Genomic DNA, 14,351 nt, shown 5'->3' on the forward strand with positions numbered 1-14,351 from the left:
ATGTCACATGAAGAGGCTCAAGTTGTGATTAATGATCTTGATATCGATGGAGATGGTTTAATAGACTTTCAAGATTTCATGAGATTGATGGAGCAAGGAAGTGTGGATGATGATTTGAGAAGGGCCTTCGAGATGTACGAGGTTGAGAAGGGATCGGGATGTATAACACCCAAGAGTTTGCAACGAATGTTGAATCGCCTTGGAGATACAAAATCTTATGAAGAGTGTGTGGCCATAATAAAGGTTTTTGATCTTGATGATAATGGGATCCTTGATTTCGATGAGTTTCACAAGATGATGGCACAATAATTAGTGCGTATGTTTGTGCCATTTCTGCCTTGAAATCCTGTGTTTCGCTTCCAATCGTAACATAGTTCAATTTCAATACGATCTCGCTCTCAATATAGAGCCTTTTTTACATACACATACATAGAGAAATGAATGGCCTTTTTTTACAGATCGAACTTGTTCCAATCGATTCAAATACTAAAACAAGTAGGCCAGACCAGTGGTGATTAAAAATTTCCTTTTTGAGTTTTGAATAAACTTTGTCAATAAATGTTTGTCCATGTTTATGTGGCTTGATTTGATTTGATTGAGAGATAAATCAGTGTTTTTTGTTCGTTGTGAAAGCGAGATTGGTTTCGTTAATTAGTCACTTTTATTTTTGGGTTATAAATTTATTTATGCAGCTTTCTTGTAATATGTTTCTTAAGTGATACTTGTATTAATCTTATTAAGTGCCTCTCATCTAGATATTAATTTTGTAGGACTCCTAAAAGTTAAGTAAAGTTCTGAGATATCAAGAAAAATGCATAAAGGAAGAAGAATTGCTTTGTGACATTATGATGATAAAAAAGTATAGATGGTTCAACTACTTTAGTAACTTTTTTGACGAAAAAAAAAAAAGAGTGGGTTGAGGTCATAGTTCACTAAGAAATTGAAATGTAGGGTTGTTAATGTTTACATGATCAAGTTGATCAACCAACGCAAATTAGAACTGATAATCATAGTTCTAGGATTATATATCCCATTTTCATAATTGGGATTAATTAGTAGGGATCAGATTATAGAATTCGATTTTCGATATTTTTTTGTTGTGAAAGCCCAACCAACAACCAAACCTACATAGGGTTGATAAGAGTAGTGGTTAAGTTCAACAAACTCTACCAATGATGACGATGAGTGTGTGTTGGAAGGTGGAGTGGAGTGCAAATTTCTGTGACTCAACCCTTTTTCGCCCGTTTGGATAACAGATTATAAGGAATAATAACAACTCCTAAAAATCCTATTCCTTATTCCCATATTGGGTGGAGTTGTTGCTTCAATTGGAAAAAGGTGTAGTTAGAACTTCACTTTTGTGCTTGTATCCATAGTGTGATAAAAAAATCGTAATTATATCATAATTTTAATAGTTTTCGATTAAATCACGATTTTGTTTTCAAAAAATCACAATTAATCATGATTTATCATTTAATATATGAAATACATATATTTTAACATTTTTATACTTAAAAAAAAATTACTTTTAATTTCTTTTTCCGATGTTTTCCCAACTTTATCTACCGTTGACGGCCTTTTTCGAAGCTTTCATTGCCAAATTATTCCCCATGTTGACACTATATATGCACATATCATCCATATGCCCAGTTTATTCACCACCAAGAAACCAAGGTTATCTATGCCCATGTTGCCTAGTCAACTTATGCTCAAACCTCCATGCCCACCACACACTAGCCAACTGTAAAGGTCATGTAAATAGGGTGTGGCACCAAGTTTAGGACTTGGTTGTCTACCCCCACCAGCACGCTGAGGGTACTAATGTACATATGTGTATTATGTGGAACTTTTATTTGACTTTTGTATCGAGCCTAGCCCACATGTTGGATTGGTATGATTGTGCTTAATTTTTTATTTGATAAAATTTGGTGGTCCAACTCAACACGTCTCGGCACGTGTGGGCAGGACTGGGCCAAAGCACGTGGAGTTATGAACTGGATGACGTGGAGAAGAGAAAGGCCCATTCTGATACTATGATAAATTTGGGGGTCCAACTCAAAACCAATTGGCAATGAGTAGAGAGGCGCAGAAACTTATAAGGAGAACGTTCATCAATCCCACCTGTGTTATTAATCAATTGAGCGTTCCACCTCCCTCTATCAATAGCCTTCCCAATTGATCATGTGCCTTCAACCTAATGGATCGGAGTCACGGATAGAGAAATGATAACTCAATGAACCAGACCACCAAATGAAGCACCAGGAATGACCCACTTGTTCCTCCTTGTTCGGCCCTGGCTCTCGGCTCCCTCATGAGGTGGGGAATAGAATAGAATCATTGGCATGAAGGGTCAATGTAATATGAGAAGACATGATCCGCAGTGGAAGAGGTGGGATCCAAACTATGCTTATGACCGAGCATTAATTGCTTGATCTGTTGAGCAAGAGCACGCATTGCCTTAAAAACATTAATAAATATTACGATTAAGGAATTTGTCCATCGTTACCTCTTGTACGTGATTGTGCTCATTGTGTGTGTATGTATTCTTTAGGCTTATTTGTACCCTCGCAACCTACAGGTCTCTAGCCCATCCAAGGAAAATAATGGTTAGGGCCATCAGTTCAGCTTGCAAAGGTAGAGCCGGGTTCATTTCATTGGCATGAAGGGTCAATGTAATATGAGAAGACATGATCCGCAGTGGAAGAGGTGGGATCCAAACTATGCTTATGACCGAGCATTAATTGCTTGATCTGTTGAGCAAGAGCACGCGTTGCCTTAAAAACATTAATAAATATTACGATTAAGGAATTTGTCCATCGTTACCTCTTGTACGTGATTGTGCTCATTGTGTGTGTATGTATTCTTTAGGCTTATTTGTACCTCGCAACCTACAGGTCTCAATTGAACCCGCTAGCCCATCCGAGAAAATAATGGTTAGGGCCATCATGTTCAGCTTGCAAAGGTAGAGCCGGGTTCATTATATATTTTCGACCCGTCAAATCCAGGTTGGGTTAGGGCTTTGTAGTGCCCAACCCGGCCCAACCTAGTCTGTTACTAAATCTTATAGAATTATTCATAATATATTTAATTAGATGAATATTATTTTAGTAAAAGTAAAATATATTGTCAAATTACCATTTAATTTTCATCTATAACCTTTATAGGTTAATAGAGCATTAGCCACATAAAATTTTAATTTTTTTCATTAGAAATTTTGAATTTTAATCATTTTTATTTAGCCCGAACCGTTAGGGCCAGGTTAGGGTCTAGTTGACTTAGGCCCGGCAATGGTATAGAGCCAATCTAGGTCGAGCCCGACCACCTCTTTATGGTTTAACCAAGCCCAACCTGAACCTGCTCATTGACATCCCTATCCCGACCTACTAAAGCTGCAAAATTAATTAGCATTTGAAATAAAATGTATATGTTTATCTTTGATAAAGAAAAATGAATTTTCTTATTTATTTTATTTTTCTAGTTTTCTAAAAGAGGTTTGAAGTTGCTGCCACATTGAGAAATCTCGATTGCTACTCGTTTCGAAATCTCGATTGGTATCTTTTTTTTTTTTTTTTTCCCCAAGAAATGGATCCCTAAGAAATCTATATAAATGCTTCAGAAACCTGATCTCAGTTCTCTAGTTCTCATGATAAATGTCAAGAAAAACATTAAATAAAAAAAAAAAAAAAAAAAAAAAACATACAATTTTATTTACGGATGCCTGAGTGAGTTCCACCACTTTTGAGAATTATTACAATCCTATTAATTTCATGTGGGTCAAGTCATAGCTTTATATGTATAATTATTTGATTTTAAATTGACTATATTTGGGCCATTTGTGTATATGGGCTGGGCTAAGTCTTTTTCGGCATTCAAGCCTTTTATGAAGGGATGACGGTGGTGAAGATAAGGCCTTACCCAAATTAATTTCAGGCCTATTTTCAATTTTCAGGCTTGACCTATTTTGGCTGGGCCCACACATTGCATTGACATTCCTAATTGTAAACAAATCAGCATGGATGAAATAAAACAACTAAAACAAGTCTTTTTCTTTCTCCTTGTTTATGTCTTTATTTTGTTGGAGTCAACCTTTTTTCACTTTATTGGTGAGAGTCTTTTTCTTCTTGTTTAAATGTCTTTATTGTTTAATGTTTTGACTCTTGACTCTTGACCAATATGATCATTTCTTTCTTTTGTTTGATGTATTGAACCTTACTGAGGTAACCCAAAATTCCATCTAGTTGACTCACTTGAACTAGTTTTGATTGTAGATATTACTTTTAAAGTCGTAGTTTTCGGACTCCCCCTCTACTCTCTTGATGTGGCATGTGCGATTGTGTATCCCGAGAAAAAATATACGGTTGTTTGCACATGCCACGTTAGGAGAGTAGAGGAGGAGTATGTCAGAGGGGGAAACAGTTTAGTAACATAGAGAATTACTATTAAGAGTTGTTTAAAATGATTGCTTTTCTGATTATGGCTTTATGTTTTCTGTAAAAATTTGGATTTAAGACAATCTTAAATGTTGCTGATCAACGTAAATATGTAAAAAATTCATCAAGTCAGGAAGTAGAATCTTCCTAGAAAGAAGATTTCAAGTAATTTAAAAAACTAATAAGTGGTTTAAGACAGTCTCTTTTTGAAATAAATGTTGATTAATATTTATTTAGAATTGACTCAAATAAAACTAATTTAGTTTTTTTTAAAATAATATTTAAAAGTTATTTTATGATTGGTATACTTTTTTGTTAAAGTAAAAGTAAGCATTTTTTATTTAGAGTATTTCTATTGGTTGATGTCTTTTCACATGGATTGAAGATTGTAAAAGTATTTTTAGCTCTTTTTTCAAATAATTTGTAAATCCCACATCGTTTTCTAAACTTTTTGGAGGGATTTTTAAACCTATAAGTAAGATCTTATTCTCAACTCTTTCTTCATTCCAAAGACTCTTTCCTTGAGAGTTTCTAATGACTTTTAGCTACATGAAAAATTTAATAATTCTTTTTTATTTTAAATATATATATTTAAAATAAAAAAGAATTATTAAAATTTTCATATATCTAAAAGCCATTAGGAGCTCTCAAGGAGAGAGTCTTTGGAATGAAGAAAGAGTTGAGAATAAGATTTTTCTTCCTTTCTTTTATATATATATCATATATATATATATATATATATATATATATATATGGGTCCCGTTCGTGGCCAACAGTTTGGCAAACACTTTTTCAAAACATGGGTTAGAGGTCTTGGAATGGCTTGATTTTTGGTGAGGATGATCTCTACGGTGAGAAGATCATCCTCACCAAAAATCAGCTCATTCCAAAACTTCTAGCCCCAGTTTATAAGTTGAAAAATCGTGAACCGCCCATTTTTTGTAAACCATTTTTTATGTGGTTAGAAGTTTTGGAATGGGCTGATTTTTGGTGATAATGATCTCCTCACCGTAGAGATCATCCTCACCAAAATCAGCCTATTCCAAGACCTCTAACCATGTTTTGAAAAATGTGTTTGCCAAACTGTTGGCCAAATAACGCTACCCTATATATATATATATAAGAAAAAAAGAAAAAGAAAGAAAGAGAGAGAAATTAAAAAAGAGGACCTTCCAAATTTGGATAAGCTTCAAAACCAACCCGAAAGGTGTTTAATGGGCTCACAAGGTGCCTAACGGACTCTTTGATCTGAATAAGTGTCTAATGGTTTCAATGAGTTCTTACCTATTGAGTTTCTTAATCTATTTACGAATGGAAGTGACTTTTAAAATTGTTTTCTATTTATAGAGATTAATTCAGTTAAAAAAATAATTCTAACTTTCTACAAAAAGGCATTCGTGTATTCGAGATTCTGTGTGATAAATTTTCTCAAAATAGTATAAATTTTGAAAAAATATACAGTTATGATAAAATTGGACTTTATTATTGTATCCTGAAGACAAGTTCGCCAACAAGCATCTGCATCTTCGTGCTCAATTAGAGTGGGGGCATCTGTTGTCTATAAGACAACGTAGATTACTACGTGTCTCAAAGTAATTTTCTTCTTTATTTTCAACTTCTATTTTTCTAACATCTCTTACTTATCATAGTATCTTCTTAGTTGTTTTCCTTCTCTACCCAGATTTGTCGGGTTCATATCTTATAGTATGTGATAATTTTTTCGACTTCAAATAGCATACATACACACATAAAAGTATGTGATTCAACAACAGACTATTCTTAGATGTGGGATTCAAATGATTTGATTTTTCTAATAGAACATATCTAACTTAGTTTGATGTATCAGCTTGATCCAAGAAAGCTACCATGGTAAAGCTTTCATTTTATAGCTCAAATGTGTTTTGGAAGCTAATAATGTGCCGATTCTTTTTCCATTTTAAGCATATTATGTTGGATTTGTCATTACTTTGTATGAATAATGCATGGTGCCATTCTTGGGTGTAATTTATTAGACCTTTAGGGCTTTTGCATAGATTTTTCAAAAGAGCCGTGCTAGAGTGACCTCAAGATTGAACCTCATTTTGCACATCTTGACAAGAAAGTGGATAGGAACCATAGATGCTTTTTCACTGTTCCCATGCACTTTGATGTCAGGGTTTGTTATGTGAGGTCCAATCTTTAGGTCACTTCAGCATTATTCTTTTAAAAATATATATTAGCACACTTTTGGCAAGGGAGAGAAGGATTTCTCCACTTAAACTCTGTTGATGGACTAGGCTGACACAATTATTTCTTTCATGGTCTTTACTTCTCTCTGAATTTTGGTTTCAGGTTGGACGAAATATGTATAAAGCTGACACAGTTCACTCACTTATGTACAAAGCTGGTTAACATGGCACTAACACTGAGTGTCTCCTCCGGAGGCATATCCATCTGACTGGTTACAATGGTTTTGATTTCAAGAGGAAAAGAAAGGGAACTCTTACACAAAGTAGTTTCTTTGGTTCTCATACTAGATTACGATGATTTCCAACTTTTCACACTAAAATATTTCTCTAGTTTTCAGATAGAAATTTATGTTTCCTTGCTATGATCACAAATGCACATACGAGAGAGTTTTGCCACTTTTGACAATGATTACGACCCTAATATGCAGGTTTTCAAATTGGAAACCAACTATGTCCCCAAGGTTGGATATTTCATGAATATTGCCAATTGGGACCTTGATTCAAGACATTTAACCCCAACAAAACCTGTTTTTTTTTTTTTTTTTTAAGTCTGGGTCTCCCATGGTAGGTCGTGGGAGAGAACCATGCGAACAAGTCTTCTAACCATTAGATTATGAATGCAAATCTCGAGATTTTTTCCACATCACCCACTTACCACATCATAATCTCTCTCCCACCAACTCTAAATCAAAAGGAAAAAAAAAATTAAAATAATGTATCATCACTCTGAACTAAGTGATTTTTCAATGTTCTATAAGTTTCAATAAAAAACATAGAAGAATTTACTTGTATTGCTTCAATCACTGCCCAAGAACAACTTCACCAGCCTTTTCCGAATCAAGGGCACTTTTGAACATGAGTGGTGACCCATTTACCACAACAATCTCATTATCTTTCCTAGAAAGCATCCTGTAACAATTAGCAAACAACAACAATTTCTCACTTTGGATCGAAAATTTTCATGAAGAAATACATAATATTCAAAAAGATCACCACAATAGCACAAAGTTCAAAGGATTCAACCATCAATGGTTTCATAAATCTAAACACTAAAGAAACATAATTAACTCAGTAAATTCTGTAATTCACCAAAGACCTAATACAAATTTACTGTCCAAGTAAACAAATAATGGGATTGGAGTTACAACACGTATTATAACAGACTCGTTCGTATGGTTCTTCTCTCTCTCACGAACAACCGTGGGAGAGCTGGACTCTTTTTTTTTTCCTTCAATGGGCTACTTCAAAGGGTCGATTTATAATCAGATTTGAAAACTAAGCCCAACCAGCCTCTATCTTACATGCTGGGTCAAGTCAGAGCATTTTTTGGTATGTTTTATTTTTCTTCTAAATTGACTATATTTGAGCTAATTTTTGGAAATGGGATGGGCTAAGCCTTTTTTGTTTTACTTTTAAATTGTTGTTTATGTTTTATACATGGTTTAATGTTTACTAGCAAGAGAACAAAGGGGTATTCACATTAAAGCAAGGAAATCTTTCAAAAATAAATGTACTACATTTTGTCACAAATAGGATAGCAATTAAGTAGGAGATAACTGTCTCAGGTCAGGCCCAATCCAAAATAATTTTGGGCCTATTTTTCAATTTGCCAGGCTTAACCCATTTTAGACTGGGCCCACTCATTCCACGGACATCCTTGATTCCTGATTCCTGATTGTAAGACAAATCAGAATGGGCTAAATTAAAAAGCTAAACAAGTCATTTTCTTCTCCTTGTTTATGTCTTTACTTGGTTGGAGTTAACCCTTTTCAGTTTATTGGTGTGAGTCTTTTTCTTCTTGGTTATATGTCTTTATTTTCTTGGAGTTAAACCTTTTTTTTTCTTTATTGTTTTGAGTCTTGACTTTTGACTCTTGACCGATGTGATCATTTCTTTCTTTTGTTTGATGTATTGAGCCTTATAAAGGTAATTTAAAATCCCATCGAGTTCCTCACTTGATAAAAATAGTAAAAGAATATATATATATATATATATATATATATATAGAGTTTATAGGCCTTAAAGAGAGCCAACCATAAAGATCATCCTCACAAAAAATCAACCAATCCAAAACTTCTAAGCCATTTGTTGTAAAATGTTTGAATGTTTACCTTACCCCCATCACACACATGCTAGTGTTTGGGGTACAACGTCAGGAAGACAGCATTGGAGACAAATTTTGTCTTATATGACTCAAAAGTTTTGGATTTGGACAGATTTTTTGTGAGCACAAAAAATTAGTTCAATCTAAAACTTCCCCCCATCAAAAGTGGCTTACAAATTAAAGGTAAAAATCGTCAGTTCATAATTCTAAACCGCTTTTGATGGAGTTAAAAGTTTTAGATTGGGCTGATTTTTTGTGAAGATAATCTCCTTATCATAGAGATCGTCCTCAAAAAAATTAGCCCAATATGAAATTTTAAAACTATATAAGACAAATTTTCTCTCTCAACATTGCCTCCCTAACTTAATTGTATGATCTTAAAAGAGTGTGAAGAAGACCTAAAAAATGAGAATAGAAATAGAAAAAGAAGATTTGAAAGGCAATTTCAATAACAAAACTTACAAAAGACATGACTTTGAAATTTGGATGCTTTAATAGAGGAACATGACTCATTTAGCTGATCCCAAACCTTTCAGTTAAAGCTTTGATGATGATGTTTATTGAATTTTGTGTCCTTTTGATATGTTTCGCTATTGAAACCTTAGGTTCCAAATACACGTAAAATATTAATGAACCTTAGTTTCAAAATCCATCGAGTCAACTCCAAATATGGCTTAATCTACTCATGGGAATTTGGGTGGACTCGGTATAAACAAACTGAGAATGACAATCATGGCCTTCTAAAACAAATTGGGACTTAATGAACCCACTAGTTAATTATAGGGGAGGTAAGTGTGATTGTCAAAATGTTAGGGGGTCGACTTGGAACTACGTCAAAACATAAGGGGTGAAAGTATAATTTACCTTTTTTTTTATGCTAGGGTGTTTGGACCAGAAGACCCAACTAATAGGGGTGAAGCGACTGGCCTCTTAGAACACCATATCTAGTCCAAATTCCCTGAGTAGATCCAATACCCTCACAAATCACACATATCAGGTAAGCCGGGATAAATCCCTTTGGATGATTAACAAAGGGGTTAAACCCAAGACCTCTCCCTCTTTCGGGGGGAGGCCTTGGCCGCTACTTTGTTTTAGAGTAGAAAAATGCTGATGAAGTGATTGAGTAGGACACTACGCTCGACACTAAGCTTATATGGAAGTGTGCACGGAATCACATATGCTTTTCTTCAAGATACAAGTGAGAGCATCAACGGTTCAATGCACGCCTCCACATCAACTCAGTGGGATGCACAATTACTCTAGGACAACTTTTTAACATGAAAATGACTAAAGTATCCTATAACTTACCAAAATCCCTTTTGAACCATAATACATAAATTCAAGGTAAATTTTTTTATTATTTAAATCTAATAAAATTTTATCATATTTTTTTATAATATATTTCAGAAAAGCTAGGATCATGGTTACATAAATTCAAGGTAAATTTTTTTATTATTAAATCTAATAAAATTTTATCATATTTTTTTATAATATATTTCAGAAAAGCTAGGATCATGGTTTAAGAACTAATTTGAGACCAAGTATCCCAGTCCGGAGGCAATCAGCTGGCAAGATTGTCGATGTGAATTACCATCACAGTGATTTGAATGAGATACAAGATGGCTTATCTGATATTTTAAAATTATCAATCCAGTTTATGAAAACTCAACCAAGATTATTCTAATACTTTAAAATTTTAAACCATTATAGAAAACGAGATTTTCGTGACTGAGCAGCTACTAATTCATCTTATAATAAGAAATAATTATAGTTGTTTTAAAATGCATATACATACATAATTATTAACAAATAATTTTAAATCAATTTAAATACTTTGACTCTTCCAAGATGAGCTGCCTGGATGTATTAACTCGGATAGATTTGGATCCATAAAATAATAATAATAATTGGAAGGTTTAACCCCGAGGGGGCTCAATGGCAATTTGGATCCGATAAACGGTGAGAGTCTGTAGGCTGTGAGTTTAACGATGGCAATTTGGATCCGATAAACGGTGAGAGTCCTAGTATGAGCAGTATTTCCTCGAGTCCACCTGCAAGGGCAAACCCTCAGTTACCCGGTGCGTGTGATGTGCAGGTGTTGCATATGCCTTGGCTCTTCCGGTCCCCTAGTGTGACATAAGTTTGGACACCCCCGTCATAAAAAATAATAATAATTGGAAGATTCATATGAATCAGTCCCAGTCTTAAAAAACAAAAATGACATTTGATTTGGTCTAGGTCTAATAAATTCCTTATTAGATTGGTAGCAATCTGGTCCATTACAGCCCAACTCTTAACCCTTTATCTCACTTAAAGTTGATTTTTTTTTTTTTTTCTCTTTAAATAATCTACTTTCTAGACATTAGGTTTTCTTTGTCATGAAACACGACTACTATTTCGGGCTGAAATTTTTGGTAAGTTTCTTATGTCAGGAGCTAATTTAGTCTTAAATTATTACATAAAATACTAATTAATTTCTAAATTCTTCATTCTTTTTTAATATATTGCAATTTTATGGGCTTGGCCTAGTCAAGATTAGCTTGATCCCCAGTTTTCACCCAAAACACAGATTGAAAGTCTCTTATTTAAATAAAAAAAAAAAAATAGATGATTCTTTATTTGTAATAAGGGAGAAAATTTTGCATTAATATGGTCAATAACACAGCTGTTAAGTCCAATTTTAAATTTGAAAACACGCTAATCTTCTTCAAAGACTAATGACTAATCCATCTTGAAAATCATCCTAAAATCTTCAAGTTTCTCATCTACCCATTAATCATTTCTGCCAAAAAAACCAAACCCATGGATCAGATTCTCCTCACTTTCTTAATTTTCTTCTCTTTTAACATTTCAATCATCAAAGCCCAACAAAACTATTCAGGAAATTCAATACTTGATTGCACGAGCAGTGATGAAACAAGTCCTTCCCCTAATTTTCTCTACACTTGCAATGGTGAAAACTTGTCGTGCCGAGCTTTTCTCCTCTTCAAATCTCAACCTCCTTATAATTCCATCGTCACAATTTCCAACTTTACTTCTTCAGACCCATTAGAGCTTGCTCGCATCAACAACGTTTCGATGATCACAATTTTCCCTACATACAAAGAAGTGATTGTTCCTGTAAATTGTTCTTGTTTGGGCCACAATTATCAAGCCAATTCCTCTTATATCATGAGTTTCGATGAGAATTACTACACAATTGCTAACGAAAGATATCAAGGCTTGTCTTCGTGCAATTCACTATAGAGGAGAACCCTTACGATCTATACAATTTGATTCCGGGTTCTGAATACGGGTACCACTTAGATGTGCATGTCCGACGATTAATCAAATAGTTAATGGCACGAAGTACTTGTTAACTTACTCGATCGCTTGGAATGACAGTGTTGATGGTATAAGTGAGAGATTTAATGTAAACCAAACGAGCATGCTTGAAGCAAATGGGTTTTCTGAATATGATCCAACAATTTTTCCATTTACGACGCTTTTGATTCCTTTGCCTAGTGAACCTTCAAGTACCCAAACCATAATTCAGGTTCCACCATTAATAATTTCTCCTCCAAATGTTTCCAATCCAAGAACAAAGAAATCCAAGAAAGGTCTTTATGTGGGTATTGGAATTGCATCCATTTCTTCTCTTCTAGTCCTCCTTTGTATTGTTCTAACAATTGCCTTATGTCAAAAAAGAAAGCTAGATAGAACAAAGGGGAGAAAGAAATGGGTTTTACCCAAAGATTTTCTAGTCAAAATCGCTAGCGCGGATCGGGTCTTGAAAGTATTCGAATTTGAGGAATTGAAGATTGCTACCAACAATTTCAGCCCCTGAGTCAAAGATGAAGGGTTCGGTGTTTCGTGGGGTGTTAAGTGGGGAAAGTGGGGAGATCGTCGTAGCCATTAAAAAGATGAGTAAAGATGTATCAAAAGAGGTCAAATTTCTTAATAAGATCAACCATTTCAATCTGATAGGGCTTCATGGTGTTTGTGAAGATAACGGGTATTTCTACCTCGTTTACGAGTACATGGAATATGTTTGTTTACGAGTAATGAAGTTTCCCCGATCGTTTCAAGTTGGACTCGAAGGATTCAAATTGCTTTAGACGTCGCTAATGGTCTTCACTATCTTCATAATTTCACTAAACCTGCTTATGTTCACAAGGATATTAAGACTAGCAATGTTCTACTCAATGGTGATTTAAGAGCCAAGATTGCAAATTTCGGGCTAGCGAGTTCGACGGAGAGGAGCGACGATGTGTCTGCGTCGTCAAGACTTGTTGGTACTAAAGGTTACATGGCGCCCGAGTATTTAGAGATCGGGTTGGCCACAGCGAAGATCGATGTATATGCTTTTGGGGTTGTGATGTTGGAGCTGATCACGGGAAGAGCTGCTCTTATGAAGTTTAATGGGAAAAAATTGTTACTTTCAGCGACGATAATGTCAATCATGGAAGGAGAAGAATTCGAGGATAAGCTTCGTGATTTTATGGATCCAAATCTCAGAGGGAACTACCCTATGGACCTTGCATTGGGTGTAGCTAAATTAAGTGTGGGATGCTTGAAGCGAGATCCGATGAGTAGACCAAGCATGGATGAGGTTGTATCGACTTTGGTGAGAATTCATAGTGATTCGCTAAAATGGGAATCCCCATATGTCGAATTGGTTGAAAGTAGTAACAGGTATCATGAAAAGTTGGAAAAGATTTAAACCAAATAATAGAGTCCATATTCAAGTCGATGTAGATTTGTTTTGTAATTTTATAAAGAATGTGAACTTGAGATATGTGTTTTTTTTTTTGGCTTAGGAAATGTTTGCAAGGTGGAGTTAAAGGGAGGAATTGTAATTCACGCGAGAGTTGCAACTCCCAACACTGCATACGCCCCGAGGATTAGTTAAGTGCTCTAAGAGGCTCGAATAGCTTAATTCCCATAAATTACATAGTTGAAGCTTGATAAAATGAGAAGATCACTATCTTCATCCCTTTGACCAAAATAAAAATCACAAGGCAACTTTGAATATACGAGGCAAAACAAGGTAAGTCACAATGTGAAAAAAGCCTATATTTGACAGTCCAAGGTAGTCGAATTTTATAAAATTCGACAGACCAAGACGTAAAATTTGTCATTGTCAAATTTTTTTTTTTTTTTTAACGGATTGAAACCATTAAATTAATGGAGGATGGGAGAAATTTGATGGCTCTAAGCCATCAAATTGGGAAAAATTTTCAACGGTCATGGCCGTTGAAATTTGGTTTCTAAAATTTGTGGGCTTTGACCCGTCAAAATTTTCAATTTTCACATAGCGAGTAAATTCAAAGTTTATTGATAATCTGAATAAGAATAATACAAAACATCACCCATAATAGTTTAAATAGACTTTCAGACTTCTAATTTGATACCATTTCTCACTATATGAAACTACGAAAGATAGTAAAATTTTAAATCGACTAGAATTTCTAAAAGCATCTATAGTTACACACTTCCATGTCAACAAAGTGAGAATTGAGGTCACTCCAACACAACTCTATATTTATATACATTCTTTGAGGATTGCATTGATTCAGACACTATAATGATCATACTGACCTTAAAATA

At 34.5% G+C, this 14,351-nt stretch overlaps 2 protein-coding genes across 2 annotated transcripts; both read left to right on the forward strand.

The window, feature by feature from the left end:
• Positions 1 to 309, forward strand: LOC147405177 (putative calcium-binding protein CML41). Its single transcript, XM_086437962.1, has one exon. The coding sequence runs from the start codon at positions 1 to 3 to the stop codon at positions 307 to 309; it is 309 nt and encodes a 102-aa protein (XP_086294088.1).
• A 12,286-nt stretch (positions 310 to 12,595) lies between these two features.
• LOC147405178 (protein LYK5-like) lies at positions 12,596 to 13,464 on the forward strand. The gene is made up of 2 exons (XM_086437963.1): positions 12,596 to 12,802; positions 12,919 to 13,464. Exons 1-2 carry the CDS (start codon positions 12,596 to 12,598, stop codon positions 13,462 to 13,464), a joined length of 753 nt encoding a protein of 250 aa, XP_086294089.1.
• The last annotated feature ends 887 nt before the right edge of the window (positions 13,465 to 14,351 follow it).

Source organism: Akebia trifoliata, chromosome 4, assembly GCF_017979445.1.
Source record: "Akebia trifoliata isolate Shusen 1 chromosome 4, ASM1797944v1, whole genome shotgun sequence".
In the NCBI taxonomy this organism is placed as follows: domain Eukaryota; kingdom Viridiplantae; phylum Streptophyta; class Magnoliopsida; order Ranunculales; family Lardizabalaceae; genus Akebia; species Akebia trifoliata.

Bases quoted from the DNA above. Each gene is read 5' to 3' on its own strand.
- LOC147405177 (XM_086437962.1), top strand. From the start codon at position 1: ATGTCACATGAAGAGGCTCAAGTTGTGATTAATGATCTTGATATCGAT.
- LOC147405178 (XM_086437963.1), top strand. From the start codon at position 12,596: ATGAAGGGTTCGGTGTTTCGTGGGGTGTTAAGTGGGGAAAGTGGGGAG. The intron at 12,803-12,918 runs GTAATGAAGTTT...TATGTTCACAAG, and splicing joins TGGAATATGTTTGTTTACGA to GATATTAAGACTAGCAATGT.